Here is a 17732-nt window from a genome sequence, read left to right as displayed (position 1 = left end):
AATCTGTCAAAAGGACAACAATTGTGCATTCTACCATTTTGGCCTCTATGGAAGATTGACAAAAATAAAGCCATTATTAAAAGGAAAGCTATAACAAGCCCTGTTTAAAGTTTACATACGGGGCACAGCAAGCATGTGGAAGAAGATGCTCTAGTCAGAGGAGACCAAAATTTAAGTTCCATATGCAAAACTCTATGTCTACCGGAATGATTACGCTACACATCATCATGAACTAACAATTCCCACAGTGATGTCAGCATCATGCTGTGGGGAATATTTTCTTCAACTGGGTCAGGGAAGCTGGGAAGATGGATTCAGCTAAATAGAAGACAATTAAGGAAGAAAACCTGTCAGAGACTGAAGGGGAGATTCACCCTCAGCAGATGAAAACAGCCAGAACTTCAGTGAAATGGTGGAGATCATATTCATGTGTTTGAACAGCCCAGTGAAAGTTCAGACCTAAATCCAGTTGGGAATCTGTAGCAAACTTGCAAACAGACAACATCCATTCAGTGTAACTGAGTTTGAGCTATTTCTCCAGATGTGCAAAGTTAGTAGAAACAGAAGACTTGCAGCTGTAATTGCAGTGAAAGCTGGTTCCACAAACTATTAACTTGGGGGCTGAAAGGAAATGCATGCCACACGTTTCAGATTTTAATCTGGAAAAACTGGTAAAAAACAGAGTGCGTTTTCTTCCACTTCCTTATTAAACACTAAATTGTTTGCCTATTTCATCATTTTCACAGTAAAATAAAATTCCATTTAAACTTAGTGACTGTTATGTGATGAAATGTGGAAGATTTTAGGTGGTGTGAGTTTTGCAAGGAACAGTGGGTTTTGCTATTCTTTTTTTCAAACTGTAAACACAAAATTAGGACAGTTCAAGAGGTCAATTCAGGCCCATTTTAAATTCCTGCTTATTCGTCCCCTTTGACTTGTCTTCGTCTGTCTCTGTCCCCAGAGCCAAGGCAGGCTGTGACCGGCTCATCGAGGTAGAGGACATGATGATCATGGGTCACAAGCCAGACCCCATGTGTGTCTTCACCTACGTCCAGTCCCTCTACAACCACCTGCGCAAGTTTGAGTGACCCTCAGGATATATTGCCAGCTAGTTTATGTAAAACCTTTCTGTGCTGTCAGCAATACAACACAGAGTTGAGTGGATCCCAACGCTGGCATGGGAGCCGTTTCCAAAGGCTGGATCACCCTCTAGTGGTAAACTGTTGGACTTTCGGCACAAAGGAAGTGAAAGTGCTCAGAGCTGGAGTCATGTTACACGTTTGGCAGATTTATTGTTACTGGGTATAATCAGTAATGACAATGATGAACATACACATAGATGTCACAGTTGATTTCTCAGTTATAAGATTTAATTGACTCTATATGTGTGTGTGTGTGTGTGTGTGTGTGTGTGTGTGTGTGTGTGTGTGTGTGTGTGTGTGTGTGCATATCTATAGATGTTGCAGTAATGTATACATGTTTGAAAGTGGTTTTTTTTCATATTAACCTTTGTGTCAGCAGAGGTGTGCTTTGTCTCATGAATATCACTAAAACCACCAGGTGTTTGCTCAGACCTGCTGTTTAGATAAACATCTGACACAATGTTAACCAAGAATATATGTGATGAGCTGCTGAGTGATATTTCCATCCTAATATGCTGTCAGATGTTGTGTTATTTGGATGATGAAAAAAATGGAAATAAAACCAATAAAATGTGCTGTATCCATTACATGGTTTTCTTCTCTTAAATAAATCCTGAACATCAGATTGACTTTGACATTTAAACCCATCAGTGTGAATCTTTGAAACCTAAAACAGTTTCAGTAGCTGGACAAAATTTGTGAGAGGGGTACAGTGACTTCAAAATGAAGTCACTGTTTGTTTGTGAAGAATATACAACACCATGCTGGAAGATTTTACAATCAGCTGACTGGTTTCTGACTGGTGAGGGTAAGTATAAAAAACTTCGACCAAATAGTGTAAAAAGCCTCATATTTAATTTCAGTAGCATGATTTCAGACTGAAAAATACAACCTTTAACTACATTTGACTACATTTATTCAGTGGGGATAAAAATGTCATGTTTAGAAATTATTTATTTAACAAAATCACTGGTGGAACAATTATTGGCATCCCTGCTGTCAGTACTAATGGCACAACAGTTCTATTATTAGCCTGGAGCATATAGAGAGAAACAAAGGCTAGTTTTAGCTTTTTTTGTGTTTACAATTTTTTAGGTCTTCTGGATTTTTTTAGTTTGTTTTCCATTGTTCTTTCTGTTTTTTATACAGATAGATGCTTTTGTGTGTTTTAAGGGTGCTGTAGCTCTGGACAGTTCTCTGGAGAGTTTGGCAGAATCGAAGGAAAAATTGCTTTTTGGATGGGAAAGGTTGCTGAACCCTGCTCAGCTCACAGGTTTTCTAAACCAATGAGAGGGCTATGGAAGAAGATAGATTTTCTATCTGCTGAATCATCCGTGTTGAATGGGGTCATATGTTTTGGATCAATACTCAGTTGAAAGACTCAATGACGACTCATTTTCAGTTTTATGATCGAGTCCATCAAATCTGGTGTTCTCTATCAGACTTCATGATGACATGCACCATGCTGCTCAGTGTAAGCAGTGAGATGGGCCTTTTCCAGCCAACTGGAAAGAAGCCACTTTGCCAGGATTTAGTTATACCTCAGGAAAACACGAAGTCATAGATTACTAATTAGAAGTTCATAGAAAGTAATTTCAACATAAACAAAATATTTTTTTCAATTTGAATTTTGTTTTCACAATAAGAATCTTTCCAACTTAATATTCATGTATGAGCAGTAAAATTCTACAGACAAATTTTCACATACCTTTCGTCCTGCTACAGCTGCAATCTTTACGGTATTTTATTGAGATCTTATGTAAAAGTCCGAAACAAAGTAGCGCAGAACCCTGAAGTGGAATGAAGATACTAAATGTACAGATCTAAAAACGGTTGATGTAGAATGTTAGTTTTCTGCCACACATAGCATAGGATTGCAGTTGTGCCATATTCATTATCAGACGATGGATTGAGTAGCGCTCCATCTGATGTTCAATTTCTTATGATGACATGCACTGGCACAGAAACTGTAACAGACCAACTGTAACTGTTACTTGGACCACTTTTATTATTTACCTTTACAGTTTAACTTTAACAATGAATTAAAAATTATATTGTACTTTTAGCCTCAATCATATTGAGATAGGATCACAGTTTTCATCAGCTAGACCACGGATCTGCAACCTGTGGTTCACTTATTATATTAAACAATCAAATGTTGCTGTTTTTTGTTTGATTGTGTTATTCTTTTGTTCTTTGCCCCCATGAAAAAAAGTCTGTTCTCTAATGTTCTCCGACAACTCTTGGATCAAATTACACACAGGTGACCTTCCGAAGACTATTTGTTACACAGTATCTTAATTAGTGGTAACATAGGGGTCTGAATACATACTTTTATATGTAAAAAGAAAACCATTTACCTTTTTCCTTCCACATGAAAACCACAAAACACTTCATCTCAGTTTACCACATAAAATTCCAATTGAAATTTCTTGCTGTAAATTGACAGAATGTGGAAAAGTTTGTATATAAAAATCTCTGCCCAGCACTGTACAGCTCATGTCTCAACACAAAGCACAGAGAAGTGTACTAGTTCATCCCAATGTGGTGTAAAATAGTGACACCCTGTTAAATTGTTAGGTCATTTTGAAATGAACAAAGTTGAAAGATCTTGAGAGCGTTAGAAACGTGATATAGCTCTGAAATTATGTATAATTTGTATATAATGGCATGAGGTCAAGTTGATCCCAAAGATTATCAAGGGTCTTAATCTGGGACTTGTTTATGGGGAAAAGGGGGTGTTCAGAGGTCGCTAGATTAAAAAGCCCCATGACCTACTTGGGGAAAAATGCTCCATAGAATTTATTATTTAATATATGGTGAATATAAAGATGATCTATTATCTGTTCTAAGGAAATTTTTGCTTAACAATAATGGGTTTATTAACAAATAAAACACATGTTCAGGTATAATTATGTTCAGATATTTTGGTTGTGAGCTGTGTAAATATGATCAGAGCAGCTGAAGAAACCTGTCAGTAACTGAGGATTAGAGAGGTCCATGAAACACCTTTACTTGCTGGGAGGGTAGAGTGCCACATCTAATCGGAGTGGTAAATGACAAGCTCCTGACTCCTCCTCCTCATATGACAGCCTCTGTGGACGGCGATCAGCAGAAGTTTGCCTCTCTGTGCGGGAGAAACGATGGCACTGTTCATGGAATTGGAGTTTCCTTTGATCAAGCAGAAACAGCAAAAGGACCTGGTGGATTTGAAGATGTTGCTTGGAGACCAGGAGGCCTGTAAAGGTGAGAGGAGATGACAGTGGGAGTTGGTTTTTACAGTCTGCTGACCACTGTCAATATGCTGCAATAAAACTGCAGAAGTTAATCATTTTGCAGTTGAAAACGCTTTGCTGAAGAAAATAGAACAGTTAAAATGGCAAAGAGTTGCAACAGGAAAAACCTGAAATGTTATGATTGTTAAAAATATGATTAACTATGATTTATATGATACTCTCTATGTATAATAGTATAACAATAGTAATAATAATAATAATAATTATTATTATTAAAATTAGTAGGAGTAGGAGTAGTATTAGTAGTTGTGACTGTGGCTCTCTGTAAGGAGTAGTTGTCTTACAATCCAAAGTTGTGAGTTTGATTCCAGCTCGCTGCTACATTTTGATGTGCCCCTGGGCAAGGCACGTAACCTCAAGATGCTTACTGATCTGTGTATGGGCGTATGAATGTGTGTGTGTTTGAAATTGCAACTGGGTAAAAAAGGCTACAGTGTAAATCGCTTAGAATGGCTGGTATGACTAGAAAAGCGATATATGAGTTCAGCACATTAACCACTTTTATTGTTGGAGACAAGTAGATTTCAGATTTAATAATAAAACTATAATATAAATGCATCTGTAGAAGGAAAATCAAATGGCATGGCAAAACAAAAAATGTTTTTTGAAGATGTTAAAGCAGTTCTCCATTCATTCCTTTTTGTCTAATATTTAATATGTCTAACAATAATATGTCTAACATTTGATTGATATGTAGCTCACCCTTGTACTGTATTTATTGTTTCTGGATTTCTATGTGATTTGTGTCCTAAGATGGTCAGAGTGAGAGCACCGTGTCCTCTCAGGAGCCGGATAGATACACGGCTTTGATGGAGGGCCAGAGGAAAAGGAAGAGGACCATCTTTAGCCGAGCCCAGTTGTCTGAGCTGGAGCAGGCCTTTGCAGTGACTCCGTACCCGGACATCACCCTCAGGGAGAGGCTGGCTGCACACACACACCTGCCTGAGAGTAAGATACAGGTGGGATTCAGTCTCCAGCTCTAGCAAATCAGAATTTTGTACACTGGCTGTTAGTGAGTACTCATAATGCTTAGCTACATTAAAACATTTTTTCAAACCAGTTCAATTTATTTACACAGTGAAGTGAATAAATTAGGAGCCTGTGTTTGTTGAACATATTTGAATATATGGATCTAATTAATATCTGTTTTAACAATACTGAGAAATTCAAGAAGCGTAAATAACACTTTATACAATGTAAATAAATATCAATGTTCTTTCTGGTGAGGAATAAATTAAGGGGCAGTAATTTCTGCATCACATCAGGTGCATGTAATGAGAACACTGTTACTCAGCAATCTGAAGCGAGTTTTACACAGTTAAAACCTCACGCATCTATTACATCCTGTTTTTGCTCCTAAATGTTGGAGTAAGAGTGAACACCATGGTGAGATTAAAAGAGCCGTCTGAAGCCTTCAGAAGATTGTAATAGTTAATAAGTCTAAGAAGGAATTTAAAATGGGCATGAAGACCAGACTCAAAATTGCCAGAACAATGTTCTTTGGCAGGGGCATCTAAAATAAAGTGTTTGGACAGTGGAACAGAGGACATGTTTGGCTTAAACCAAAAACAGCATTCCAAAAAAAGAACATCATACCAACTGTGAAGCATGATGGTGGAAGTGCCATGGTTTAGGGATGCTTTGCTGCAGCTGAACCTGGCCAACTCCCGTCCTAGAATTCACCATGAATTCTCCCGTGGATCAGAGGGAGCTTGAGGAAAATTTGATACCATCTATAATAAAGAAAGCTGAAACAGAACTGGACCCTGCAACATAACACTGACCTAAACCTTACTAGTAAATCTGAAAACAACTATTTTAGGATTAAGAAGAAAAGGTCCTGGAAAGGAATGTAGTCAAAATCACATTGAAATGCTGTATGGTACATTGAAATGGGCAGAACCTGAAAGAATCCCACAAACGTCTCACAGCAGAAAGTGGGGGCAAACATTCTTCAGAATGAAGTCAGAGGCAGGTAGATGGCTACAGGAAGTGTCTTACTGAAGTTATTTCACCATAGGTGGATAAGGGGTAGGATGTCGTAAGTATTTCCTCAGCTAAAAGTTCTTTTTTTTTAAATATCTTTTGGTTAATGAGTAAAACTAAGCAGTATTGGTTTGTTTTCCTTAGTCGTTTTTATATCAGTCCAAATCTTTTCAAGATGCAAATTAGATCCAAACCTTGGCTGACCGAACCTTAATATTTCTCCTATACATTGAGGATACTCAGCTGTGATCAGTCTTGTTTTTTTCCCCAACAGGTTTGGTTCCAAAACAGAAGAGCTAGAAGTATTAAAACAGGCAGACTCAGCAGGCCCACCAAGTCTAACGGAGGAGGTCGAGGTTTTCTGGAGCCCTCTTCTGGACACGGGACCTCCTCTTACCCAACTACAACCACCGTGGGAGATATATTCAGACAAGATCAGAACCACTCCTGTGAGGAGGTTCCTCAGATTTACTCAGACTGGATCCAAATTTATGGCAACCAGATGTCGTCCACACCTACCTCTTCTTCATCCCTTCATCAGCAGCCTGCTCCAAAACTGCTCCAAAGCTGTTCCAAACCGCCAGATGGTCACCTTTGGGATGAAGAGCAGCAGTCGGGGCCGAGATTCAGCAGTTTCATTACCGGCTCATTTCCTCACCCCATCAGCAGGCAGGGTCACCACCATCCTTCCACCCGCTCATACCAGGCATTTAAAAATTTCAAGCCTCAGAGCCTTGCTCCACCTGTGAACCATCAGCCCATGTACGGAGCCAGCACTGGAGGTAGAGGGCACAGTTCAGTGGACCAGGTTGTCCCATCCCACCCTCAACCAATGTACTGGGAGGTAGCTCAAGGGCAAAGCCATCAACAACACCACCATCATCATCATCCACAAATCGGACCTCAGACTTCCATGGGATACATCTCAGATCTGATCTACAACGCTGCCATTGTGACCAATTTTCTTGAGTTCTAATGACTGATAATGAGCAACATGACCATGATTTGAACTGAATGTTGCAGAAATCAACATGTTTATTTGTCTGCATCCTCTGTGTTGCCAGTGCTGATTTTATACCAGACTAGATTGTTAAAAAGTACGGTTGTTGTTGTCTGTCAATATTGTAATTTTTTTGCTGTTTTATAATCAGTATGAAATAACTTAGGACATGTTATCAAATTTCTCATGTAATAGCTACTGTTAACTGTATCTTTGGTTTTACATATGTAATTTATTAAACCAGGTTTAATTCTTACTGAACATTTCTGACCAAACTACTTTCTAGGATTAAATTGTTGGAGGAAGGAAATAATCACACACAAGTAGACAAGCCTTGCTAATGGTGAACAAGAGCCCAGATTCATGTCCAGCACTGTCAAGCATTAAATGTTTCAGATCATCGGGCTAATTTTAAAATAAGACCAAATTAGCGTCTGTAAATATAAAATGCAGTTTCAAATGATTGTGTTTATTAAGGAAGGAAACCTTTAAAATCCAACCATGGCCCTATGACAAAGTAATCCCCTTGTTAAATTATGATCTAACTGATTAGTCAGGTTTTTTCAAAAAGCTGAGTTTAATTTGACAAGCCACTCCTGGGCATGATTACAGGAAGACCTGTAGAGTCTGTAAATCATTTAGTGTACAGGTCCTTCTCAAAATATTAGCATATTGTGATAAAGTTCATTATTTTCCATAATGTCATGATGAAAATGTAACATTCATATATTTTAGATTCATTGCACACTAACTGAAATATTTCAGGTCTTTTATTGTCTTAATACGGATGATTTTGGCATACAGCTCATGAAAACCCAAAATTCCTATCTCACAAAATTAGCATATCATTAAAAGGGTCTCTAAACGAGCTATGAACCTAATCATCTGAATCAACGAGTTAACTCTAAACACCTGCAGAAGATTCCTGAGGCCTTTAAAACTCCCAGCCTGGTTCATCACTCAAAACTCCAATCATGGGTAAGACTGCCGACCTGACTGCTGTCCAGAAGGCCACTATTGACACCCTCAAGCAAGAGGGTAAGAAACAGAAAGAAATTTCTGAACGAATAGGCTGTTCCCAGAGTGCTGTATCAAGGCACCTCAGTGGGAAGTCTGTGGGAAGGAAAAAGTGTGGCAGAAAACGCTGCACAACGAGAAGAGGTGACCGGACCCTGAGGAAGATTGTGGAGAAGGGCCGATTCCAGACCTTGGGGGACCTGCGGAAGCAGTGGACTGAGTCTGGAGTAGAAACATCCAGAGCCCCCGTGCACAGGCGTGTGCAGGAAATGGGCTACAGGTGCCGCATTCTCCTGACCTGGGCTACGGAGAAGCAGCACTGGACTGTTGCTCAGTGGTCCAAAGTACTTTTTTCGGATGAAAGCAAATTCTGCATGTAATTCGGAAATCAAGGTGCCAGAGTCTGGAGGAAGACTGGGGAGAAGGAAATGCCAAAATGCCAGAAGTCCAGTGCCAAGTACCCACAGTCAGTGATGGTCTGGGGTGCCGTGTCAGCTGCTGGTGTTGGTCCACTGTGTTTTATCAAGGGCAGGGTCAATGCAGCTAGCTATCAGGAGATTTTGGAGCAGTTCATGCTTCCATCTGCTGAAAAGCTTTATGGAGATGAAGATTTCATTTTTCAGCACGACCTGGCACCTGCTCACAGTGCCAAAACCACTGGTAAATGGTTTACTGACCATGGTATCACAGTGCTCAATTGGCCTGCCGACTCTCCTGACCTGAACCCCATAGAGAATCTGTGGGATATTGTGAAGAGAACGTTGAGAGACTCAAGACCCAACACTCTGGATGAGCTAAAGGCCGCTATCGAAGCATCCTGGGCCTCCATAAGACCTCAGCAGTGCCACAGGCTGATTGCCTCCATGCCACGCTGCATTGAAGTAGTCATTTCTGCAAAAGGATTCCTGACCAAGTATTGAGTGCATAACTGTACATGATTATTTGAAGGTTGACGTTTTTTGTATTAAAAACACTTTTCTTTAATTGGTCGGATGAAATATGCTAATTTTGTGAGATAGAAATTTTGGGTTTTCATGAGCTGTATGCCAAAATCATCCGTATTAAGACAATAAAAGACCTGAAATATTTCAGTTAGTGTGCAATGAATCTAAAATATATAAATGTTAAATTTTCATCATTACATTATGGAAAATAATGAACTTTATCACAATATGCTAATATTTTGAGAAGGACCTGTAGAACCTGTCTGACAACATGAAGTAGGCTAGAAGATCTCGAAAAGCAACACCTCGTGTCCAGATCTGTGACAAATATTGCAGCCTTAAACTACACAAGTATTTCTGTTTTCAACTAACATATGTGAAAAGTTGGATATTTTTGTTTATTGTGTTACATTTGATTGGATTAGAGATTTTTCTTCAAACACAACATCTTTATTTCTTTATTTACTGCTTAATAAAATTTGCATTATTTGACCATTACTATTCTGATTATAAATTAAAGGTTAAACATTGTTTTATTTGTGTAGCTGATAAATCTGTAACTGCTTAATCTATTTTAAACTCCATCACTCTATAATACTACATATAATACTAAATATGGCTGAACATAGTATAAATAGTATGAATGAATATGGCTGAGTTTAAAAGTGCAATGTCTCTTTCTAACAGAACATGACAATTTTTAAACTCTTTATAGATGACATAAAAAGGCCTTCAACAAAACCAACTATTAGGCTCTAATTTGAACAGGTGTTTAATGACTGTATGGGCTACCAGCAATATTTATTATGGTAAAATTTGCAGAATTTTTTTATGGAAACTTTAATGACTTTAATGGCTAAACAAACAAACCTCAGGCAGCAATTTAACTTGTCTCAGCAAAATTTGAAACATTTTACAGCACTTTTTCAGATTTGATTTGGCTATATAACCCCTAATCTAACCCCTTTTTTTCTACATTAGTTGCTGTGATTAAACAATGTCGCCACTGTATAGACATTCTCGTTTAGGCTAATTTTTGCTAACTGAAATGTGATTATTTTTTTCTTTTTGCCAATACAACAGTGCTAGTAATTTTTCTAAGTTCAGCACTTTAACTGTCATTAATTAGAACAAAAATTGAATATGAAATTATTTTTTGTATAACTAGTTATTATACACAAGTTTAGCTTAGTAGTGACCATCAGCTGGGCTATTTTAGCTAGGTAGTAATAAGTACATATATTTTATGCTAATTTCCTTGAACCAATCCATTTGTTTTTTAATAACTTTACAGTTTAACTATTTACATTTTTTAGCTTTGGCAGTATTTTGAACTGTACCCCTTTTCATATTGTTGAGCCATATTTTAAAGTAAATTATAGTTAACTATGTACCCTCTAGGCAATTTTCTACCATGTTGGTAGAAAATTACTATAGCTATTTCCTGCCTTAGTTGAATGGCATGTTCTCTTGTCTTTCCTATTTTAATGATCTGTATTGTCATATTTGCATCCAAGGAAAAAAAATAACCAATTGCTTGATCTTAGACACTGATGGACTTGACAAGAAAAAAAATACATACTTTAGATAGATTGAATAAATGGTCACTTTATAAAATTGGCTAAATTTATGAGATTTTGTTTAAACAAATATTCCTTAACATCCTCCCATAGACAGGGACTTAAGTTAAAGATCATTTATATTTTGTTTTGAATAATATTACGCTAAGACAAAAAACACATTTGTTTAAGGTTTTTCACAAATCTTTACCAGTGGTGAAATTAAATGTGGAGAGGGCTGTATGGAAACAACATTCAAGAAGCACAAAAACATAAATCTGTTTATTTTGATAATTTATTAATAACAGTAGGACACAAAAACCATGTCATCCACTATGGAGACTCTACTGTATGAGAAGTCGCATTTTTGTCCTTCCTGATGCCAGCTTGTGTTTTCCTGCTCTAAAATGAAAGCATGTCATGTTTAACTGCTGTGACCCATGAGTATTATCCTTCCAAAATAATACCGATTAAAATGATTACTTGCGGTAAGATACGATGACAGGAATAATTATTTTTCTAAATCAAAATATTTTCCATAACTCTCTGTATTCTAAGAATCAGGGGGTTTAGATGGATGAGAGGAAATGAAAAAAAAAGAAAAATAAGAACTAAATTAAAGCCAGAGCTCAAGGTCTATCAGCTTACAGACCAAGTAATTTGGCATGGATTTAAGTTCTGAAATATTACATGAGAGAGGAATAATACAGAGGCAAACATGACCGACAGTAGTGCGTACAATGCATCCAGCACTGGATACAGATCGCTCTATATCATAATCATCTTTAATACCAAATAATCTTTCAATAAACCTTTAATCCGGGTGTCAAATCTCAGATCTTAGGAGGATACTTTTTTGTATTCCAGATGTGGTTACATCTTTTAATCCATCCAATGACATATCAGGACTTCAAAGAGCGGTGTGGTTTACAAAAACATGAATTCATATCTGGAGAAGGGATCAGTGAAATAGTGATCTTCTTTGGAGGCCTGGCTCAGATTTTAAATAAAATATGTGTTATTGATCATTGGAACATTAAAAAAATCTGATATTACAGCTAATCAATGGTTTGTTTTTGTTTGCCTTATCATCTAGGATGATTCAGCAACATCCTCCAACACAACAACCTGCATCAAAACAAAGAATACTTCACAACGTGTTTCCAATTTTGGTGCTCTCACCACTTTATCTGGAAGTATTAACTTCTACTAGTTCTGACGAGTCTCAATTAAGAAATATATACATTTATTACATATGATTACATTTGAAACCACAGAGGAATGAATGCAACATCAACAGGGAAGAAAAAGAAATGTAGAATACAGTTCAGAATAAAAAATAACTGGTGGACAATGAGTGAAAAATTCAAGTAACTTCAAATAAAACTCCAGACATGTTTGGCCAAAGAAAATTGAAGAAAATTCAAACTAATTATCTAAAATAAATAATATTAATAAAAAAAAACATCTGTATGCCTTTCCATAGGTGCTACGGTTCCCCTAATTCTCCCTCCATGGTCCGGACCAGGACATATAGCTCGGCCAGTCCAACTACAGATGCAGCGATCACAGCAGATATAACCCTCTGAAACAAACAACACAAAGAATAGTTCACAGAAGCCTCAGTGGGACACAAATACAAGTCAATACACATGGCTGGACTTTGACTAGGCCACCCTACCACATGAATATGCTTTGAAAATTCCATTTGTAGTTTTGCAAACTACAAACAACTTCTTGAGGCTTTCTTAAATGTATTTTCTTCTTGCCACTTTCATGAAAGTCAGATTTGTTCACAACTAATAATTGTCCGATCAACCGCATCTCCGACCTGAGTTGTGGATCTATGCAGCTCCTCCAGAGTTCTGTTTATGAGCATGGCCATGTCTTGGTAGGTTTGCATTTGTGCCAAACTCTATTTTCAGATAAAGGATTTATCGTATTTTACTGTTTTATGGTAAATTGTATTTATCAAGTCCCCAGAGACCCCAAAGTGCTTTACGCTACATTCAGTCATCCACCCATTCATACACTGACAGTGGTGAGCTTCATTGGTGGTAGGCTACATTCTGTCAGTCTGCCCTGGGGGATGCCATACAATCAGGGCCGCACAGCCTTCTGACCATCATCAGCAGGCAAGGCGGGTGAAGTGTCTTGCGAGGATTTGAAACGGTGGGTTGCCGGTTCAGGGTTTCCTACCAGTTGCAGGACGAACCCCCTACCACTGCCGCCACCGTCGCCCCGTTTATAGCCTAACCTGACCTGTCTGCTGTGTTCCTTGGTCTTCGTGATGCTGTTTATTCTCCAATAAACCTCTAAAACATTTACAATAGTTGGATTCATCCTGAGATTAAGTTGCAAAGTAATTAGGTTACATGTGAATGCCGTTTGCTGCAAGTAGCTGCACGGCATTGGTTGCATTTGGTGGTACCAGAGTTAAGTGGGGGTAATAAATATGTACACCACACTTTCTGGTAAAAGAAACTGATAACCATGTATCATTGTACTTGATGATTTAAATCGACTCCGTTATTAAGAAATATGGCAGAATGCAGTAACTAAGATAGACTGGAATCCATGTAATGTATAAAGCTGAGACTGAATGTTCCCTTACCGCTGCGGTTTCAGTAAATACATACTGACTTCCCATGTAGGAGCAAGCAAAAGCAGCAACCAGAGTCACAAGGAAGTTGAAAACAGTGACCACCACTGCCTTTACTGAACGAACTGAGGAGAACAAAGAATAAAACAAGTTCAAGTCACACAATTCAAAGCCTATTACCAACCTTCCAACATCAAACAAAGAAAAAAAACATCAGACACTGACCTTGCTGACCAAAATCTGCAAGTGTCCCACTTCGGTTCATTTCCTGAGGATAAAAAAAAACAGCAATATTTTTCATAGTTCAAATCTCCCAATGATTACGTCATAAGAACACAGGTTGACCCTGGTACACTATAGCATTTTCTCATGTATACAGCTTTAAAAAGCACCTGAGTATTGACATTGCGCGTCATCCTGTTGTATTCTTCATTGGCCAGTTTTGCTTTAATCTTCTCAAGGCGAGCCACTAACTCAGGGTTCTGAAATGAGAACAGAAAGTCAGACTTTAGTTTCATTAGGACAGTAATTATGAGACTGGGTTTAGATGAAGGTCTCTATGCTTTAATTTCCATCCTGATATCACTGGATCTCAGTGCTGCATTTGATACAGTTGGTTATAACATACTGAATGATAGCCGAGAAAAGTAGGTAGGACTCATTGGTGCTGTGCTAAATTATTTAAATCTTACCTGGCAGACTGGAAATGCCTTGTCTAATGAACCAATTACAAATCTAATCAAAAAAGATCATCTACAGGTCCTTCTCAAACAATTAGCATATTGATAAAGTTCATTATTTTTCATAATGTCATGATGAAAATTTAACATTCATATATTTTAGATTCATTGCACACTAACTGAAATATTTCAGGTCTTTTATTGTCTTAATACGAATGATTGTGGCATACAGCTCATGAAAACCCAAAATTCCTATCTCACACCATTAGCATATTTCATCCGACCAATAAAAGAAAAGTGTTTTTAATACAAAAAACATCAACCTTCAAATAATCATGTACAGTTATGCACTCAATACTTGGTCGGGAATCCTTTTGCAGAAATGACTGCTTCAATGCGGCGTGGCATGGAGGCAATCAGCCTGTGGCACTGCTGAGGTCTTATGGAGGCCCAGGATGCTTCGATAGCGGCCTTTAGCTCATCCAGAGTGTTGGGTCTTGAGTCTCTCAACGTTCTCTTCACAATATCCCACAGATTCTCTATGGGGTTCAGGTCAGGAGAGTTGGCAGGCCAATTGAGCACAGTGATACCATGGTCAGTAAACCATTTACCAGTGGTTTTGGCACTGTGAGCAGGTACCAGGTCGTGCTGAAAAATGAAATCTTCATCTCCATAAAGCTTTTCAGCAGATGGAAGCATGAAGTGCTCCAAAATCTCCTGATAGCTAGCTGCATTGACCCTGCCCTTGATAAAACACAGTGGACCAACACCAGCAGCTGACACGGCACCCCAGACCATCACTGACTGTGGGTACTTGACACTGGACTTCTGGCATTTTGGCATTTCCTTCTCCCCAGTCTTCCTCCAGACTCTGGCGCCTTGATTTCCGAATTACATGCAGAATTTGCTTTCATCCGAAAAAAGTACTTTGGACCACTGAGCAACAGTCCAGTGCTGCTTCTCTGTAGCCCAGGTCAGGCGCTTCTGCCGCTGTTTCTGGTTCAAAAGTGGCTTGACCTGGTGAATGCGGCTCCTGTAGCCCATTTCCTGCACACGCCTGTGCACGGGGGCTCTGGATGTTTCTACTCCAGACTCAGTCCACTGCTTCCGCAGGTCCCCCAAGGTCTGGAATCGGCCCTTCTCCACAATCTTCCTCAGGGTCCGGTCACCTCTTCTCGTTGTGCAGCGTTTTCTGCCACACTTTTTCCTTCCCATAGATTTCCCACTGAGGTGCCTTGATACAGCACTCTGGGAACAGCCTATTCGTTCAGAAATTTCTTTCTGTGTCTTACCCTCTTGCTTGAGGGTGTCAATATTGGCCTTCTGGACAGCAGTCAGGTCGGCAGTCTTACCCATGATTGGGGTTTTGAGTGATGAACCAGGCTGGGAGTTTTAAAGGCCTCAGGAATCTTTTGCAGGTGTTTAGAGTTAACTCGTTGATTCAGATGAATAGGTTCATAGCTCGTTTAGAGACCCTTTTAATAATATGCTAATTTTGTGAGATAGGAATTTTGGGTTTTCATGAGCTGTATGCCAAAATCATCCGTATTAAGACAATAAAAGACCTGAAAAATTTCAGTTAGTGTGCAATGAATCTAAAATATATGAATGTTAAATTTTCATCATGACATTATGGAAAATAATGAACTTTATGACAATATGCTAATTTTTTGAGAAGGACCTGTATGTAGTTCCTCAAGGCTTCATTCCTGGGCCACTTTTATTCCATATCTATGTGCTCTCCCTATGACTATAGGGTATTAAAGCTCTTACCATAAAAATGCTGCTGACACAACTTTATGTGTCACAACAAGACCTCAGTACCTTGGCATCAATAAGTACGTGTTTCCAAATACCATTGAGTGAATGCGTCAGCATTTCTTCTACTTTAATACAGAAAAGACAAAAGCCACTGAAATCATGAAGGGTTGGATATCAACACTCAACTAGACTCAATGAGACAGAAACTACAGAGCAAGCCAGAAACCTAGGTGCCGCTATGGACAAACACCTAATTTTTAGCAACATAAAGTCCATTCTGTTATTAGCCTACTTGGCAACCTTGCTCTGAGCAGGAACATTTTTTTAATAATATTGGAAATGATCTTCTAAATCCACATTTAAAACATTTGTTCTCACTTCTAAATAGTGAAGATGTAATGTACAAATGTACAGTCTAAGTTATAACACAGTTGACCAAGCGACGTTGCAGTAAGTAAATTAATGAATAAAGATCTGCCTGAAAAACTTGAAATGTGCCGAAACTGCTGGATCCTTCAAATCAGGACCAAAAATGTGTATATTTTCTGCAGCTTTACCACAAAGGCATACGCCCATTTGATCATTGTATTTGTTAATGTCAATGGTTCTTAGGAATTTACCTAGAACTACTTCGATCTTTTTATGTAATACATACATTTTGAGGTAAATTCTTCTGATATAATACATTTTTTCTGTACTTTGAATCATTTGGTGAATGCCTAACCCCATACAAACATACACAGCCTTACATTTGAAAGGTCTTTGTTGATTTCATTGGTGTAATATGCGGGATGTGAGCTACATGTTAGCCACCAATAATTTGTGATCTTAAAGACATAACATACTAAATAATAACTAAAGACAAGTTGATCATGTTGTAATGGCCAGATGTATAGTGTATGTATGGCATAGTAGTGCCCTTACTCTTGGAGGCTTCGCGACTTCAGGAAGGTACAGTGAGCTGTCTTCCAGTAATTCATGCAGATAGAAAGGATGGCCTGAACAAATTCACAAAGAATTACTTTATGTGCACTAAAGTATAGTTAGCTCCAGTATGAGATATTATTAGTCAACACCACAACTGTTTGCTTTCACCTTTGTCCTGAAGGTGTTTCTTCAGTTTCCTTGCTGTGCTGAAAGGTAGGATTGTTGGTTTTGGTTTTTCCAGAATCTCCAACAGTTCTTCTTTTAGTTCATGGGTCAGGGATGAGTCCGGGGTTCCCAGTAACTCTGTCACCCGAACTCTGAATTTCTCCCCGACAACAAAAGAGGATGTCATAATGTTGAAGCAGCTAATACGGGCTAAGAAGACTCTCTAAGCGACACAGCTATGTAAGCACTCGGCCCTGCTCTGAAGTACGCACAACGTTTCCGCACAGTTTTTCGTTAATAATCGTGAGCACAGAATGTTGGCTTTTAATGAATACTACAAGCTCGAAGTAACAAAAGTGTAAGCAGCCATATTGTTTGTCTTGTGACACACTTAGACCCACGTGACCAGTTTCGTATGAACTTTAATTCAAAATTTTAGCTTTTTAATATTGCTGTACTGTGTTATTGAGGTTTGGTATATGTGTTTTTATGTAATATGTCGACAACACTTTGATGTCCTATATTTATCATAGTGAATATTGCTCGTTACATTACAAGTGAGCACATTGGTGCATTCATGGTCCCCTCATATACTGGAATCTCCTTTCTGGCAAGTTTGCGTGTCGTTACCTAAATTAATTCCCAGTCAGTTT

General features: G+C 38.4%; 3 protein-coding genes across 4 annotated transcripts in view; 2 read left to right on the top strand and 1 right to left on the bottom strand.

Moving 5' to 3' along the window:
* The window catches only part of smtnl (smoothelin, like), a 31797-nt gene extending 30068 nt beyond the window's left edge, over positions 1–1729 (top strand). For both annotated transcript variants that reach the window (XM_047392662.1, XM_047392663.1), the window contains exon 10: positions 962–1729. In XM_047392662.1, the coding sequence (XP_047248618.1) occupies positions 962–1088 (127 nt within the window). In that variant the 3' untranslated portion in view covers positions 1089–1729. The remainder of the gene's footprint in view (positions 1–961) is intronic.
* A 2530-nt stretch (positions 1730–4259) lies between these two features.
* On the top strand, positions 4260–7680 carry sebox (SEBOX homeobox). Its single transcript, XM_047392528.1, has 3 exons — positions 4260–4388; positions 5192–5397; positions 6699–7680. Exons 1-3 carry the CDS (start codon positions 4286–4288, stop codon positions 7398–7400), a joined length of 1011 nt encoding a protein of 336 aa, XP_047248484.1. The 5' UTR covers positions 4260–4285; the 3' UTR covers positions 7401–7680.
* Positions 7681–11221: 3541 nt separating this feature from the next.
* tmem199 (transmembrane protein 199) lies at positions 11222–17482 on the bottom strand. Its single transcript, XM_047391306.1, has 6 exons — positions 17083–17482; positions 16912–16985; positions 13939–14028; positions 13772–13814; positions 13559–13671; positions 11222–12529 (listed from the first exon to the last, which is right to left on the bottom strand). The coding sequence occupies exons 1-6, from the start codon at positions 17264–17266 to the stop codon at positions 12434–12436; spliced, it is 600 nt and encodes a 199-aa protein (XP_047247262.1). The 5' UTR covers positions 17267–17482; the 3' UTR covers positions 11222–12433.
* Between the last annotated feature and the right edge of the window lie 250 nt (positions 17483–17732).

This window comes from Girardinichthys multiradiatus, chromosome 18, assembly GCF_021462225.1.
Source record: "Girardinichthys multiradiatus isolate DD_20200921_A chromosome 18, DD_fGirMul_XY1, whole genome shotgun sequence".
Classification (NCBI taxonomy): Eukaryota; Metazoa; Chordata; class Actinopteri; order Cyprinodontiformes; family Goodeidae; genus Girardinichthys; species Girardinichthys multiradiatus.
Note: the sequence above shows the minus strand (reverse complement) of the source record. Positions and strands in the feature narration are given on the sequence as shown.